The 17,024-nt window shown below is 55.1% G+C and overlaps 2 protein-coding genes across 2 annotated transcripts in view; both read right to left on the reverse strand.

Moving 5' to 3' along the window:
* NTN1 (netrin 1) overlaps positions 1–4,510 on the reverse strand; it is a 186,114-nt gene extending 181,604 nt beyond the window's left edge. The window contains exon 1 of the mRNA XM_039231558.1: positions 4,450–4,510. The gene's annotated coding sequence lies outside the window, so the exon portion shown is untranslated. The remainder of the gene's footprint in view (positions 1–4,449) is intronic.
* LOC120231462 (translation initiation factor IF-2-like) lies at positions 3,496–13,697 on the reverse strand. The gene is made up of 3 exons (XM_039231633.1): positions 13,345–13,697; positions 3,892–4,498; positions 3,496–3,711 (listed from the first exon to the last, which is right to left on the reverse strand). Exons 1-3 carry the CDS (start codon positions 13,695–13,697, stop codon positions 3,496–3,498), a joined length of 1,176 nt encoding a protein of 391 aa, XP_039087564.1.
* Between the last annotated feature and the right edge of the window lie 3,327 nt (positions 13,698–17,024).

Below are 17,024 nucleotides of genomic sequence, written 5' to 3' on the forward strand. Positions count from 1 at the left end.
CTTGGGGTTGGGGGAGTCCCTCAAGTGGAGTTGATGATCATGATCACAGCCACAACAACCCCAGTCACCTTCACAGTGTCACCATCACCATCACCACCAGAGTCACTGTCACCACCATAGTCACATCACTGTCACCATCACAACCATAATCACAGTCTCCCTCATAGTCACCGTCACCATCATTGTCACAACCAGTCACATCACTGTCACTAGCACAACCATAATCATAGTCACTGTCACCATCACAGTCACCGTCACAACCATAGTCATTGTCATCATCACAAACATAATCACAGCCACCACCAGAGTCACCTTCACAATCACCATCACAATTGCCATCACCATCATAGTCACTGTCACCATCACAGTCACCATCACAACCAGAGTCACCATTTCTGTCACTATCACAACCATAATCACAGTCACTGTCACCATCACAGTCACCACCAGAGTCACCTTCACAATCACCATCACAGTCGCCATCACCATCATAGTCACTGTCACCATCACATTCACTATCACAGTCACTGTCACCATCACAGTCGCCATCACAACCATAGTAACATCACTGTCACCATCACAAACATAATCACAGTCACCATCACAACCAGAGTCACAGTCGGAATCACGACCACAATCACAGACACAACCACAGTCACCGTCACAGTCACAGCCCTGAGCACAGCCACAGTCTGCAGCTCCATCCACATCCTGGTGACAATCCTGGCTGCAGCCCACACGTGTGGAGCCCTGCACTTGCTGTCGGGCTGGTCCGGGAGCCGGCGCGCTGGGTCTTCACCAGGGGGCTGCGGCCGCGATGGCAGAGACACTGTGACAAGTCTCTCTTCGTGGGGAAGACTGGGGAAGAGGGGTGCAGAGCGGAGCCTGACCCATGACTGCACGAAGTCGCCCTTCACGCGCACGTCTGCGCCCCAACGCCCAGCACAGAGCTTGACACGTGGGAGGCGCGGGAAACATGCTTGCTGAGCCATCAGCGAGGGGCCCGGCCAGCGCATCGGCACTCGAGGAACAGGGACTTCCTGATGTCCAGAAGCAGGTCCCAGCTCCGGGCTAGCGGGTCTAACTCGACTCTGCACCCGCGAACATTTGTTTCCCGTGAATCCTTCACCCGCCTACAGCCTCAGTGCAGGTCATGCTGGCCTCGCTCGAGGACTCGGATGGTCCTTGGCAGCATCAAAATTCCATAATCTGTCACACACACACACACACACACACCCGTCTCCTGGCTCCGGAGCGGGAATCAGCCCTTTTCAACGGGAGCCAAGGACCCTCCCTGGGCTGGGTGCCCTCACCCTGGATCCAAAGGACTCAGGAGACAGCTGTCTCCTGCCTGGGCCCCCTCGGCTAAGATCTGATTTTCTCATCATCTGGATAGTCTCAGCGACTCACAGCAAAGGGATGAACCGGGCTGACCTTTCTGGAGGTTTGTTTAAAGCGGAACAATGTTTCTCTTCTCCAAACACTATGAATTACTCCAAAGAATCCTGCCCAGCTTTACAATCCACAGCTACAAACGGCTTACATAAACAGGGACTCATCCCCTCCTCTACCCCCCCAGCCCCATTTTTAACAGCTTCTCCTACCCCCTCTCCCACTTTCTTCCACTCTTCCAGCCCTTCCCCCCGCCCCCCTCCTGCCTCCGCTCCTCTGAACCCCAGCCTGGTGGAAGGGGCAGGTGCTGGGGGTTCTGGGCTACAGCTCACACCTGGGTTATTGCTGGCACGGAACCCCTATAGTGGGCAGGCTGCTCAGTCCCTGGTGTGGACGGGGTTTGCCTTGCTAAGGGGGTAGGGGGTCTCTGGGCGTGGGGGGCCTGCGGTGCAGTGTTAGGTCCAGCTGTGAAAGCGCGTTGGTAACAAAAGGCCCCTAGGTTTGGGGGTTCAACGTCCAGTCGGTCTGCAGCGCACCTCGACCACCCTCAGCTGGTGGGGTGCCCAGCTCACCCACAGCCTTTCCCTCACAGGTTGCACATTCAGGGGATCCCCAGGTATCCCCTAGAAGTAGACCCCCCCCCACCTCGGGCCTCCAGTGGGGGCAGTTAAGGCTTACTGCCGATCAAATATGAAGCACAGGGTCCTGGGAAGGGAGTGGCAGCTGGGGACAGAGCCCCGTTTCCCCAGCTATGTCCCTAAAAATAGTCCCTATGCCACCTGCATCATTAAATGCTTCGGGAAGCTTGTTTAAAATGCAGATTTCTGGGCTCCTCCTCAGGCCAAGGGAAGTCCTCTCTGGGGGATCCGGCCCAGGGCCGATGCCAGAGTCTGAGAAATCCACTGTAATCGGGGTCCTCTGACCAACTAGCTGGATGACCCGGGCCAGACCGGCCAGCACTCATCACCATTGGCAAGGGGGCCGCAGGTGCCCTTTGAAAGGTCCCTTCCAGCCGCTGCGTGGTGCGCTTTCGAGGAGAGCTGGGTACTTGAACCCAGAAACAGCAAGGGTGGGTGGAAGCAGCCCGAGGAAAAGTTTGGGGAGGAGTCACTGAGACTCCAGGCAGAGGGGCTGGTAAAGACTTGGCCTGACGTCAGCTGGTTGGGGGCTGGGGGCGTGAGGGGTGTATGGGATCCTTCTTCGGAGGGTCCCCACTTTCATCTTTGCTTTGCAGACAAGGAAACCGAGTCTGAGAAGGGAAGAGCGACTTCCGCTCAGAAAGAGGGTCAGGAGGCTTGAGATCCATCCCCGATAAGCCCCGGGACACGCATCCAGCGATTCCAGGAAGGCCCTTCCCCCTCCACCCTGGTCTTTCCAGCGTCTCCACCGAGCCGAGGTTGGATCTGAAGAAGCGTCGCGGCTCCTGCGCCTCCAGGCGGACCCCAGGCGAGCGCCCGCGGCAGGAAAATCAAGCGCCTGGAGCGTCGCCCCGGGGAGAGCCGAGCCGGCCCTGCCCAGCCCGAGCCTCCGCGGCCGCGCTGGGGGCGCTGTCGGGGCGCGGCCCGCCCGGCGAGGGGGCGGCTGCGGCGCGCTGTCCGGCGTCGCCAGAGGGCAGCGCGCGCCGCCGCCGCGGAAAGGCCCCCGCTTTCAGGCCTCGAAGACCGTGGGTGCCCAACACTCGCGGCGACCTCGGGCCCAGAAGGGGTCACAGGACGAAGCCGCTGGAAGTCAGCAGATGCACCCGGGCAGACCCTCGGGTGCGCGCAAGGAGCGGCGAGCTGGAGGCCGAGGCCGGCACGGCGCCCCCTCTCCAGGCCCCCGGGGCTAAAGAGCTGGTCCCGCGGGGAACCCAGAACGGAGCGTCTGGGGGGGGGGTCGGGATTGCACCAGCAGGCCGTGTTCCTACCATCTCGGGCTTGCGCGCTGGATTCCATTTACAGTTCGGGCGATCCAGAAGCCTGCTGCGTGACCTGGGGCGCGCCACGGGCGCCCCCGGGCCGCGGGCCCTCCTCCCGGGCTTTGGGGCGGATGCATCCCGAGGCCCCGCTCCAACGTCCGCGCCTCGAATTAGCAGCGCCTCCTTCTAGTTTAGCATTTGATTTTCTAATCAAGCTCTTTGTCCCCCGCGGCCTTAACCCGAGCCCCCGGCTTCCCCGTCTCCCCTCGACCGCGCCCGGGTCTCGCCCTCGCCCGGCTTCCCCGTCGAAGGCCCTCGAGGGAGATGCCCGGGAGCCCAGGCCGAGGCCGGCGGGTCCGCGGCGCGGGCCGGGGCGGTGTGGAAACGGCCGGGGAAGCCGGCGGGCGCGGCGGCGATTTATTCTGGGAGTGACAGCCCCTTTGAGCGCTCGGCGAATGGCATTTTCTGTCTGTGAAAGCCTTTCTTCCCACCTCTGTTCAGATTAGCCCGGGGGATGAATGCGCCCATTATCCAGCCCGCTGACCATTCTGAAACGCCAAATTAATTACTAAGCACTGAATCGGGCGCCGGGGCCGGGGCACCGGGAGGTGTGAAAATAGCGAGCGGCTGGAGATGGGGAAGGCGAGGGGCGCAGCGCCGAGAGGCCGGGCGGGGTGGCCCGGGGCGCGGGCGCGGGCGCGGCGGGGCCCGGGAGGGCTTGGCCGGCGGCCGAGCGCGACCTGCCGGCGTGACCCGGCGCGGCCGCGGGGCGAGCGGGCCGCAGGGGCCGGGCGGCCGGGGGGGTGCGGGGGGGGGCGCGGGGCGGGGGTCGCGGCTCCGGCCGGCTCGGGGCTCGCCCGGGGCCCGCGGGCAGAGCGCGCCAAGTGCGCGGGGCGCGGGGCGGAGGCTCGGCCGGGCGCCGGGCGCGGGGGCGGGTCCCCGAGGCGGCGCGGGGTCGGGGGGCCCCCGGACCGCCCCAGCCCGCCGCTCCCCGCGCCCGTCCCCGCCGCGGCGCGGCGCCGCTCCCGCTGCCCTCCGAGGCCTCCCCCAAACTTGGGCGCCGCCCCCCGCCCCGACCGCAGCGCCGGCCGGGGCTCCTCGAGCGCGGGGCCGCCCCCCCACCCTGGGGCCCCGACTCCGGCTGGGCGCACGGCACTTACCTCCCGAGGCGCCGGGCGGGAGAGGGAGGCGAGCTCTCGGCGGCTCCCGCTGGAGTGCGAGGGGCGCGGAGGAGCGCGCGCCTTTAAGACTCTTCCCCAAGACTCCGCCAGGTGGTGTCAGGCCGGCCGGGCGCCGGCGGCTCCTCAACCCCGCGGCCACCCTGCTGCCGGCCCGCCCCGGGCCCGGCCCCGGCCGCGCACCCCCGCTCCGCGCCCTGCGGGGCCCGCCGCCGCCGCGCGCAGCCCGGGGCACGCGAGGGCCGGTGGGGGCAGCTGGGGACCCCCGGGTGCCCCAGAGGGAGCCGCTCATCCTACGCACTCTAGCTTAGGACGGCCTGGGGGGCGGCGAGAGCTATTTTTGGACCGGGTGCTAGGGCCGCGCCGGGGGAGGAGAGGGTTGGAAAGTCCTGTCCAAGGACGTGCGACTCCGTCCCCCACTGTCATCACCTCGGGACGCGCCTTGGGTCCGCGGGAAACCGGTCCTGTCGCCCTTGATCCAAGATGGCGAGCTGACACGCCTCCCCCAGTCACCGCGGACAGGACCCGGGGCGATAAAACAGAGGCAGAGCGTCGCCACTTAAAACCAAGGGGGGGGGGGGAGAGTGTCACTCACACTCCTGAAACAGAAAAGTTTAAGAGGACCCGAGGGAAGGCTGAAGGCACCTCAGCTCCTCCGGCGAGAAGCGGGGCTCGGCCTGGAAAGAGCCTCGAGCGATTCTCCTGTGTTGGCTCCTCCAAGTTCACGGTCGTGGCTGCGTTCGCGCGCGGCCCGGCACCTCAGGGACCCCGCGCCGAGCTCCCCGCGCTGCGGGCCAGGCTGGCAGGCACCAACCACCACCGTAGCTCCAGGCCATGATCAAAATGGTAAATCATGTGTCTTCCCTTTCAAAAAACTTATTTTTTGACATTTATATTGGGATTTCAAGCTGCATTAATAATTAACTCAGGTGTCCTGTTTTCACTGTTTACTATTTCTTTTATGCCAACGCCTTCCCCGTTCCTGAGTTTCCTACGGTCGTTTCTGGCAGGACTGAGATGTTGCTCTGAGGAAGCCTGGAGGAAGGACAGGTGGATGGTGGACTTTCTGAGTCTCTACGGGTCCGACGATGTCTCTCTGTTCACATCTCTGCAGACACGAGGTAGACATAGGATCCTTTAGGATACAGCAGCCATAACCCTTTATTGACACGTCCAATTTTGCAGGTTAGGGACCTTGTGAAGCAATAAACAGGGAAGTGAAGGGGGAAAACTTGCTTTGCTTTATGGCTAAGGCAACTAGCGCCTACCCAAACCTAACCGTGTAGTCACTAGCTATTGATTCATTGTCTTCTCATTTTTTTAAAAATATTTTTATTTATTTCTAGGAGAGAGAGGGAGAGAGAGAGAGACAGCGTGAGCAGAGGAGGGTCAGAGAGAGAGGGAGTCACAGACTGAAACAGGCTCCGGGCTCTGAGCTGGCAGTCAGCACAGTGCCCGACGCGGGGCTCGAACCCACGAACCGCGAGATCATGACCTAAGCGAAAGTCGGACGCTTAACCGACTAAGCCACCCAGGCGCCCCTGTCTTCTCATTTTTAAGGCTGCAAAACCTTCTCCCAGGTTTCAGAGAATAACATCATTCAGACCTCTCTCTCTCTCTGTCTTAGGCCACCTGGCTTTAGTGTTCTTCACTTTCTTGAAAGAAAAAGCAAACATATGGTTTCTCTTGCTGCATCCTTTACCGATTACTGTTATTGCCCTTGGGTTACTCCCTTCTGCGCTCAGTTTCATCGCTTCTGCTGTAAAAGGAACAGATGGGACTCTGTCTGGGAGCCTCTTAGCGTGCGATTGAAAACCACGTGAGCCACCACAAGGAGGCAGCATTGCACACCAAGTGGGATGACTAATGGAAAAGGCCGGCAATAACAAGTGTTGGCGAAGACGTCAAGAAATTGGAACCTTTGTGCGTTCCTGATGGGGATAGGGGAAAAAATGGTGTGGCCGTTGGAAAATAGCCTGGCAATTCCTCAAAAGGTTAAACATTCAGTTGTCATATGACCTAGAAATTCTACTCTTAGATATATACCCAAGAGCGATGAAAACCTAAGTCCACACCAAAACGTGTCCCCAAATATTTATAGTAGCCGTTACTCACAATAACCCAAATGGCCATTAGCTGATGGAGGGATAAACAAAATGCAGCATATTCATATAACGGAATGTTTTTCAGCCATAGAAAGGAATGAAGGATCCATACTACAAACTGATGGACCTTGGTAACGGTATGTTAAGTGAAAGAAACCAGTTACCAAGGGCCATGTGTTCTAGGGTTCCATTTGCTAGGATATGTCCAGAGGGACAAATCCTTACAGACAGAAAGGCGATTGGTGGTTGTTTAGGGGTGGGGGCTGGGGGCTCTGGGGAATGAATGGAAAGAGGAATAAGCTTTCTTTTGAGGGGGATGAAGTCTGCTGGTGGTTGCAGACACCCTGTGAAAATACTAAAAACTGTCATACACTTTAAAGAGTTTTTTTTAAGTTTATTTATATTTGAGAGAGACAGAGACAGCATGAGCAGGAGAAGGGGCCGAGAGAGAGAGAGAGAGAGAGAGAGAGAGGAGATCTCAGGCCGACTCCGTGCTAACAGTGCAAAGGCCAACGCTGAGCTCGAGCCTCATAAAACCGTGAGATCGTGAAACCGAGGAGATGGACGCTTAACTGCCTGAGCCCCCCAGATGCCCCTGGAAAACCATTACGCACTTTAAACGGATGAATGGATAGTATGCAAATTAGGCCTCAATTACAGGTGGTACACAGAAAGTATGTACTGAGCACACAGTACATATCAGGTGCTGGGCTAAGAACTGGTGATGCAGAAGTGAACGAGGAAATGTGGTCTCTTTTTGGGCATAATTGGGGGGGGGATTAGCTATTTCAGGGGCCCAGGATCTGCCAAAAGAATGAAACAGCCGCCTTGTGCTACGCACAAAGATGTCCAGAGCCCTTGCAAAGTCAACACTAGGGGATTAATATCCTGTTCTTCTTCCTCTTTTCCTTGGCAATCCTCCCGCCCTGAGAGACGTGGCTACGGTAGCCTTGCAGACTCCGTGGACTTTGACTCTCAGAATAGTGTCTCCCCAGAGAGCAGCCACTGGCAGGGCCGTGGCATGGTGATTGGAAGCAATGGTGGCACCAGATGTCCAGGGTCAATCCCAGCCCTGGCTCTGGCCAGATCCTCGGACATAATCAAGACACTTAACCTTCTCCGTGCCTGCTTCTCTATGCGCAAAACGGGGATCACAGTTCCTACGCCATGAGGAGAGAATGAGTTAACATTTAGGAAATGGTAGCATGCAGTAGGCGCTCCATAAGTGTTAGCTGATAGTATTGCTCGCTCAGTTATTGTGAGCCATCCCACAAGTGCTAGACCTCGTTCACAGACCTGCTATTTTTTCATGTCCCACTAGGTGGCGGAGACGAACCACCTGGAGTGGTTAACCCTGGGCTTCGATAAACCAAGCAAACAGTTTGCTCCTGCTGTGTTTGCGCCTTTATCTGTGAGCTACGCATAGCGGCATAATGCAGCAACTTTCTCTAGTCCCTGGGAAAAGTCTTCTCCAGTCTAGAGAATCCAGTGCATGCGTACAAACGAAGTGCATGGTCTTGGGTAAGATGTTGGCGACATGCCTAAGCTCATGTCCCGCCATCAAACGAAGGATATGAAGCATCCTCCCCCTTATTAATACAAATATTTCGTAACACCCTCCCTTATCATCCTGAAGTGAAATTTATAATGATATAGTTTCCACACACACACAGCTTCCTCTCCCAGCGTAAGACCCCGAGACCAACATGAGGAAGAAATAGAAATGAAGTCACGTGTAGTAAAATAACTTGCATTTCGACCTGTCGGTGTTTGGACACAGCCACGTTGAATGACACGGTGGAAGAATTTGAATGCTGCGGTCTCAGAGTAGACTTACCAGGAAACAGGGAACAAAGGCAGTCTGGGAGAGGTGTGTAGCTCCGGTAACTCAAACAGCCTTGAGCGACAGACTCCCCGGGCAATGTGATTTTCCAAAGCGATCAGTGTGTTTTGATCGAGTTGCCTTCCTGGAAATGTTAGTGTCTGTTAAAACGCTTAACCAGCTGAGCCACCCTGGTGCCCCTCCACTTTCTAAAATGTTTTTATTTATATTTGGAAAAGAAAGACAGAGCACAAGCAGGGGAGGGGCAGAGAGAGAGGGAGGCATAGAATCGGAAGCAGGCTCCAGGCTCCGAGCTGTCAGCACAGAGCTGACGCGGGGCTGGAACCCACCCACGAGCGGTAAGATCATGACCCGAACCGAAGTCGGATGCTTAACCAATAGTGTATGTTGCAGCGGTGCATCATGACAAAATAAAGCAAATCCTTTGTGTTCGTTGGCAAAATACAACTGGGCTCTGGGCTTGGATGGTTTTTGTTTTCATCTTTACAAATGTTCCGTGGGACTCTTAAAAGTTGGGGGGCGCCTGGGTGGCTTAGTCGGTTAAGCGTCTGACTTTCGCTTGGGTCATGATCTCGCGGTTCGTGGGTTCGAGCCCCGCGTCGGGCTCTGTGCTGACTGCCAGCTCGGAGCCTGGAGCCTGTTTCGGAGTCTGTGACTCCTTCTCTCTCTGACCCTCTCCTGCTCACGCTGTCTCTCTCTCTCTCTCTCCTAGAAATAAATAAAACATTAAAAGAAAATTTAAAAAAAAAGTTGGATGTGACTGTCCCCTGTGTACATTGCAAATGTCCGGTACCTGTGGTCCCTGGTTACCAGCGAGTAGTAGTGTCCCCCATCCCCGTGACGGCCCAAACTGCTTCACCACAAGCCTTCAGCTGGACAATAACATCTGCCTGGAGAACCATTGATCCGGGGTCAAAATTGCTTTGGGCATTTCTGGCAAAGCTGACCCTCAGTCTGCCTGGGGCTTAACCTGTAAAAGGCATTTGCTTTCCTCTAGTCCCTGCAAATCCATTTGTCTGGGACAAGAGCTGGGACTCGGAGAGAGTTCCAGAAATTGGGAGGCTGTGGGATGGGGCCTTTCTCTCCCGGGACCTCCGTACACGGAGCTTTTTGTCCTGAAAAGCGGGGGGGGGGGGGGGCAGCTGAGGGAGGCTGGCCTCATCTGCCAATCTCAGGCGCAGCCCAGTGGTCTTTCTGAGCTTTTCCTAAAACCCAGCTGGGAAGTAAATCAGCACAGACGTAATCCTGATTTTAGCCCCAGGGGCCAGGGCCTCGGAGCAAACCCCCGGCTTACGAGAATTTCCTGCTGTACATTTGCTTAGCTTGTCAGTCTCCAGCTATCCCAGCTCAGGGAGGGGGCCAGCCAGGCCAGAGCGCGTTGCGACAAAGTTTTGACATGTTGGCGTGTACGAGCTTGCTCCCTGGGCTCCATCAATTATGTCCACCTCCACCTGCTAGGGTTTTTTTTTTTTCCGGTCCGTGCAGCTGGCCTCTCCTTCCTCCTGATAGTGATGGCACCTCTCCCCCTCCCCCTCCTCCCCCCAACTCTCAGCTTGTTTGTCTCGAGAGGCAGGTATGACATGACCCAATCTCCCCGCTGGTATTTCTGGAATCCAGCTAGTTTAGCAAAGCCAGACTGGATCTCTCCCGAGCAGGGCGGCCGTTTCCACCCCTTCTGCCAATTGGTATCTTGGGGCCAGCTGGTCAGCGACAACACAGGTTTTGACACCTCCAGAATTTCCTTGCAGACTCTCTGGTCTAAAAAAGGCCAGCCAAAGGGTACAGAGTGCTTCCGGCCCTCAAACAAAGGAGTCAGAAGCCTTTAACTCGCTGTACTTCCGCTCTTCGGACAGCAGCCCAAATGTCTTCGCACTCAGACATCCAGACACCTGCGGCTGTAAGCCCACGTGGCTTATCTAGTGCACAGACCTGTATTAACCGCCTCCTGTATGCCATGTACTATGGTATAGTGGGAACTGGCACACACAGTCCCTGTTATCAGAGGTGGAAAAGACAGACACTAACACAGCTATGTGGCTGCAGCTAGGGCGAGCGTTACAAGAAATATGGAAACCAGGTAGGGTGAGTGGAGTCGGGGCAGGGGAGGTGGGGAGGGGGCTGGGGGGGCGGCTGGGACTCCGGCGTCACAGGCATCACCGAGGGAGTGACCTTCATGTTGCGACTTGATCGGTGAGGTGACAGTCAGGTGAAGAGAGCAGGGAAGAGACTTCCCAGTGGTGAGAACAGCACAGGTAAAGTCCCGATCCCAGGAGGCAGCTTGATGCCGTCAAGAAGTTATGACAGTCAACATTCCTTGATCCCGCACTGTGGGCCCGGCCTGGTCTAAGAGCTTTATGGGAATCAGGTCGACCGTTCACAGTGGTATAAAATAAGGTACTTTAAGCCCTGTTTTACAAACGAGGAAACTGGGGCACGGAGAGGTGAAGTAATTGTCCCCAAGTCCCCAGCAGCAAAGTGACAGGGCAGCCATTGGCTCCAAATCGTCTTACTCCAGAGGCTGGCTTGCATCTTCTTTCTATTTTGTTTTGCTTTGTTTTTTTTTAATTTTTCCCTCTAGCTTTATCGGAATATAACTGACATACAACACGGTATAAGTTTAAGGTGTACCATGCAATGCTTTGATACACATATATATTGCAGAAATGATTACAATAAAGTGAATTATCACATCTTTGACCTCACATAGTTACTGTTTTGCGGTGGTTGTTACTAAAGTGAGAACAGCAGACGGTCTGGTCCTGTAGCAACTTCCAAGCACATGATACAAGGTTGTTACATGATAGGCATTAGGCTGCACCTTAGATCCAAGGAACTTACTCATCCAATAATGGAAACTTTGTACCCTTGGACCCACATCTCTCCGTTTCCCCATCCCCTGCCCCCTGGCAACCACCTGCTCTATTCTCTGTATCTGTGAGTTTGATGCTTTTAGATTCCACGTGCAGGTGAGATGATACAGTATTGGTTTTTCTCTGTCTGATGTGTCTCCCCTGACATAATGGCCTCTTGGCCCATCCATGTTGTCGCAAATGGCAAGATCGCCTTTTTTTATGGCTGAATAACAGTCCATTGTATTTATAGACCACGCTTTATTTAATCCATGTATCTGTCGGTGGCTGCAGTCGTTATTTCTATGTCTTTGCCCTTGTGAATTACACTGCAGTGAACATGGCGATGCGTATATCCCTTTGAGCTAGTGATTTCCTTTCCTTTGGATATAGCCCTAGAAGTGAGGTTACTGGGTCATAGGGTAGTTCTATTTTTAATTAAAAAAACTTTTTTTATGTTTTCATTTATTTCAGAGAGAGAGACAGCATGAGCAGGGAAGGGTCAGAGAGAGAGAGGGAGACACAGAATCTGAAACAGGCTCCAGGCGCTGAGCTGTCAGCACAGAGCCCGACGCGGGGCTTGAACCCATGAACCGTGAGATCATGACCTGAGCCAAAGTCAGACGCTTAATCGACTGAGCCACCCAGGCGTCCCTCTATTTTTAATTTTTTTGAGGAACCTCCATACTCCTTTCCACAGTGGCTGCGCTAATCTACATTCCCACCGATGGTGCCCATCCTTGGCTAGAATTTATTCCCTTTTCTGCTTTTCTATTAAAAGCCATGCTAACAGGTTAGCATGACATTGTTTATGGTTTTTTTTAAAGAAATTTTTAAAGTTTATTTATTTATTTTGAGAGGGAGAGTGAGAAAAGAAGGGGCTAGGGGGGGATCCCAAGCAGAGCCAGTGCAGAGCCCAGTGCAGGACTTGAACCCACCAACCATGAGATCATGACCTGAGCTAAAGCGGGGAGCCGGATGCTCACCTGACTGAGCCACCCAGGCACCCCAAGGTTTTATTTTTGAGTAATCTTTACACCCAGAGTGGGGTTCAAACTCACAACCCAGAGGTCAAGAGCTGCACACTCCTTTGACTAAGCCAGCTAGGTGCCCCCTGGCTGCGAGCGAGCTTTTGAAGTGCACTTCCTTATGATTAGTGATGCTGAGCAGCTTGGCATGTACTCGGACTGTTGCACGTCTCCTCTGGAGAAATGTCTTTTCAAGTCCTCTGCCTATTTTTACATGATTGTTTATTTTTTCTATTTCATTATATGAGTCTTTTTTAAAAAATTTTTATAGTTTTTATTTTATTTTTGAGACAGAGAAAGACAGAGAATGAGCAGGGGAGGGGTAGAGAGAGAGGGAGACACAGAATCTGAAGGAAGCTCCAGGCTCCGACCTATCAGCACAGAGCCCGACGGGGGGCTCGAACTCCACAAACCGTGAGATCATGACCTGAGCCAAAGTCAGACGCTTAACCCACTGAGCCACCCAGGCTTCCCTATGAGTTCTTTATATATTTTGGATATTAACCCCTGATCAGTAGATGGAATCCAAATATGTTTTCCTATTCCATAGGCTGCCTTTTCATTTCGTTCTCAGTCTCTTTTGCCGTGTAAAAGCTCTTTAGTCTGACGTCGTCCCATTTGTTGATTTTGCTTTTTGTTACTTGTGTTTTCGGTGTCTATATCCGAAAAACGTTCGCCAAAACCAATGTCAAGGAGCCTTTCCCCTTATGCTTTCCTCTAGCATTTTTACAGCTTCAGGTCTTATATTGAAGTCAACCCATTTCAGGTTAACTTTCATGAGTGATGTAAGATAAGGGAAAGACCTTCACCCAGGGTCAGGGGCATGCTGGAACATTCTGTGACGCTGGGTGTCGTGGTGCAGGGGGCGGGGGGGTGGGGGCAGCTCTGGGCCCACGATGCCTTGTCAGCCCAGGCTACTGGAGTCTTCAACAGCGATAACTGTGTGGTCCTTGAGCAACTGTTGGCGTCCTTGGCTGTGCTTCCAGATCCAGCAGTTAGAGGCCAGGGCAGGTGGCCGCAGCTGGAGCCATGCTGAGCACACCCTCCGTTACAGATGCCCGTGCAGCGGCTGGGGCCAGATGTCATTATACCCATAGCGCTGGGCGCCCGGGCGGCAGGCACGCCGGCAGCTGTGGGGGCCCGGGCTGTCGGCATGTACTCCGGAGGCTGCAGACTCCCACCTGGGGCAGGTGCACAGAAGCAGACAGTGGCCGGGGTGGGGCTGGCAGAAGGCAGGGGTGCGGCTAGAGGGGCTGGTTGCAATGAGCCGAGCGGACTCCATGCGCACACGGCCACAGGTGCACAGCTGGGGAGGCCAGCCTCTCACGGGGGTGGGACCAGCGGCCAGGGTCCAGGCTGGCGTCCTGTACTCGCAGGGCTGCGGAGACTGGGGCCAGCTGCCCATGCGGACCCCGGGCTCTGGCGGGAGCCCCGGAGGAGAAAGGGGCTCCCGGGATTGGTGTCCATAACCGTGAGTGCCAGTGGGGTGAAAACCAGTGGTGGTATCGGCAGGGGGCTGAGGCCACTGGGCTGGGTGTTAGTTTCTTCCGTGGGGGGGCTGCTGGGTCACCTGCACGGTCGCTCCCGCTGTATGGCTCATACCGGCGGCCCCTGCTTTTCTTCTCGGTTCCTAACCGTCTCTGTGCTTCCCAGCCTTAGCAGTCTCTCTGAAGCGGGCCCTCCATGCAGCACCCTGAACGGCTGGGCGAGCTGGTGGCTCGCTCCTCTCTCTCTTTCCCTGTCAAGGGGAACTCTGTCTAGGCGAGGTGTCCCCTCCTGGCTCTGAGCAGGGCCCTCCCAAGGGATGGGGTAATGCAGCCAAAATGAAGCCCTTCTTCCTACCCTCCTTTGAGTGGTTATTCTCGGGGTTTTTGTCCTTCGGTGTTGGTGAAGCTTCTTAAGCAGACCCCTGAAGTCTCCTGGAGCTATTTTGTTTGTGGATACCTGCCCGGGTGTGGCTCTTTATCAGGGGGTCCGAGCCTGGGGTCTTCCATTTCGCCATCTTGGTGAGATGCCGCTCGCAGAGACTGTCTCCTTAACGTCTGTGTCTGAGTCCCCAGATAAGAGAAAAAGTCACGGTCATGACAGGAACACACAGGCTGGATGTGCGTCAAGAGACTGACGAAAGCATAGCGGCTGTTGTGGGTTGGATCAGCTTTATTTTCTTATTTTCTGGATTCTTGGTGCTTGGCCTTTGAGGTCTTGCAGATCCCAAGGTTTGATAATTCTAGAGCTAGCGAGGGACCCCCCACCCCATGAGGGTGCTTTTGATATGCAAGCACACCTGAGCTCCCCCCACCCCAGTCCTCACCACCCCAGACCTAGCATCAGATAATTCAAGACAGCCCCTCAACACCAGAACTTGCTGGAATGGTTCAGACTAGCCAGTCCTGAGCCTGTGTACCCTGCCCAGCCTGCCATAGGAGCCACAACCAAACCTCCCATCTCATTTCCCTTTTCTCTCCTTCCTTTAAAAAAATTTTCTTAATGTTTATTTTTGAGAGAGAAAGTATGTGAACAGGGGAGGGGCAGAGAGGGAAGGAGACACAGAATCCGAAGCAGGCTCCAGGCTCTGAGCTGTCAGCACAGAGCCTGATGCGAGGCTCGAACTCACATGCTGCGAGATCATGACCCGAGCCAAAGCCAGACGCTTAACCAATTGAGCCACCCAGGAGCCCCTCCTTCTGCCTTGAAAGCCACCCGGGGCTTCCCCAGGAGACCCTGTGTGGTGTGGGAAATGTGAATAACAGCCTGTCTCTTTGGTGACAATCACCTTCAGCTCTCCTGACCTTGCCATGCTTGAATAATAACACATCCTGCCTCTTAAGGCCAAGAGACCCTGGGGCGCCTGGGTGGCTTAGTCGGTTAAGCGTCCGACTTTCGCTTAGGTCATGATCTCGCGGTTCGTGGGTTCGAGCCCCGCGTCGGGCTCTTCGCTGACTGCCAGCTCAGAGCCTGGAGCCTGTTTCAGAGTCTGTGTCTCCCTCTCTCTCTGACCCTCCCCTGCTCACGCTGTCTCTCTCTCTCCTAGAAATAAATTAAAAAATATTTAAAAAAAAAAAAAGATCAAAGGACCCTGGACATTTAGCTGAGGCTTCAAGGAGGAGAAACACAGAAGTAGGGCAGGACTCAGGTCTCTGGGCTCCGTCCCCCTTGCTTATTCCTCTGCTGTCCCCAGGGAAGGTCGCGGTGGGGGAGGGGGAAGGGAGGGGCAAGTCTGGGAGGAAAAAGAAAAAGCTCTTCAGAAAAGCACAAGAGATTTATTTCTTGGATTAAAACAGAGTCGTGAAGGGGAAGGCATTGGAGGCGGCGTCTGGGTAAGTGGAGGCGAGGAACAAAGGAACAGTTGACGTATTTCATTGTTTTTATTAAATTGGTGCCGATTATCAGCAATAGCAAGCTCTCATTTAGCATTTCCTGGGAGCCGGGCGCTCTTTTAAGTGCTTTCTGTGTAACAGGGCATTGACTCCATCTAGCAGCCTTAATAAGGTCAGTACTGCCATTATCTCCATCTCAGAGAGAAGGAAATGGACGCAGGTTATATAACCTGCCTGAAGCCACCTGTTAATGCAGGTGGAGGGGCTAGGGTTTCTAAGCCGGGCGGTGGGGAGGCTGCTTCTCAATCACTGTGCCACATGGCCTCTCAAATGATCTCAAGGCAGCCTTGCCGATCCCTGGGAGCCCCCACGGGGGGAGAGCTGCCTATGTCCCGTGCTGTGCGTAGACAGAGCAGAGAACTTTCCAGAAGGCCCTCCTCAGATTTCCTCAGAAGCTGCCCCCGGCTCCCCATCAGTTGCAGAACAGAGGACAGCAGGGCCCCAAGCTGTGGGCCCGGAATCAGACCCACTGGTATTTCTGGGGATTCTTGCTGACCCGGACTAGCCTCACAGCCAAGGACCCAGAGCTGGGCAGCCATGTTGGCGAAACCCTCTCAGGGCTGGTTGGCAGATGATTCGCCGGCCCCGGGAGGGCTCTGCGTGAGTGTCAGGGGGTCCCACCAAGAGTTGTACCTGCACCGTCAATGGGGTGTGTGCGTGTGAGGGTGTGGAGGCAGGAGACCGGAGATGCTTTTGGGTGGTGACGTCTGAGCCCTCCCAGGGCCCGTCATGGGCACTTGACTCTTAGCCCGAGGAGCAAACTCCTCTTTCTTAAATACCAGCGCCCCCTCGTGGGAGCAAGTCTCTACTCAGCCTTCTGGCGTCTTCTGGAATGCCTGACTTCGCAGGGGAGAATACACATCTTGATTTTCACTCACCTCCAACCAAAATCTGCCATTGCCTTTAATGATGAATGCTTGCAACAAATCACAGGAGTGTCAACCAACGGTCCCCGTGACTCAGTCCCCGGCCGATGAACAGGTATTTTATATCGCATTAGAGTTTTTACAGAGAGCTTGAAATACCATTCACGTGTATCGCTACAAAGACCTGATGACAGCCATTGGATCTGCTATGGGGTCGTGTAATTTTGCACATTCATAAGGAAGCACTTGTTACTGGATTTCTGATTTGTTTTTATTTACGTTAAAACTGTAATACGGTAAGGGTGCCTGGGTGGCTCAGTTGGTTGCGTCGGGTGGAGGGTCTGACTCTTGATTTTGGCTCCGGTCACCATCTCGCAGTTTGTGGGATCAAGCCCCTCAGGGCCTATGCTCTGGCAGTGTGGCGGCCCCTTGGGATTCTTTCTCTTCCTCTCTCTCTGCCCCTCATCCTCACACTCTCTCTCTTTCAAA

This window comes from Hyaena hyaena, unplaced genomic scaffold (genome assembly GCF_003009895.1).
Source record: "Hyaena hyaena isolate Hyena2069 unplaced genomic scaffold, ASM300989v1 scaffold_58, whole genome shotgun sequence".
Lineage (NCBI taxonomy): Eukaryota > Metazoa > Chordata > Mammalia > Carnivora > Hyaenidae > Hyaena > Hyaena hyaena.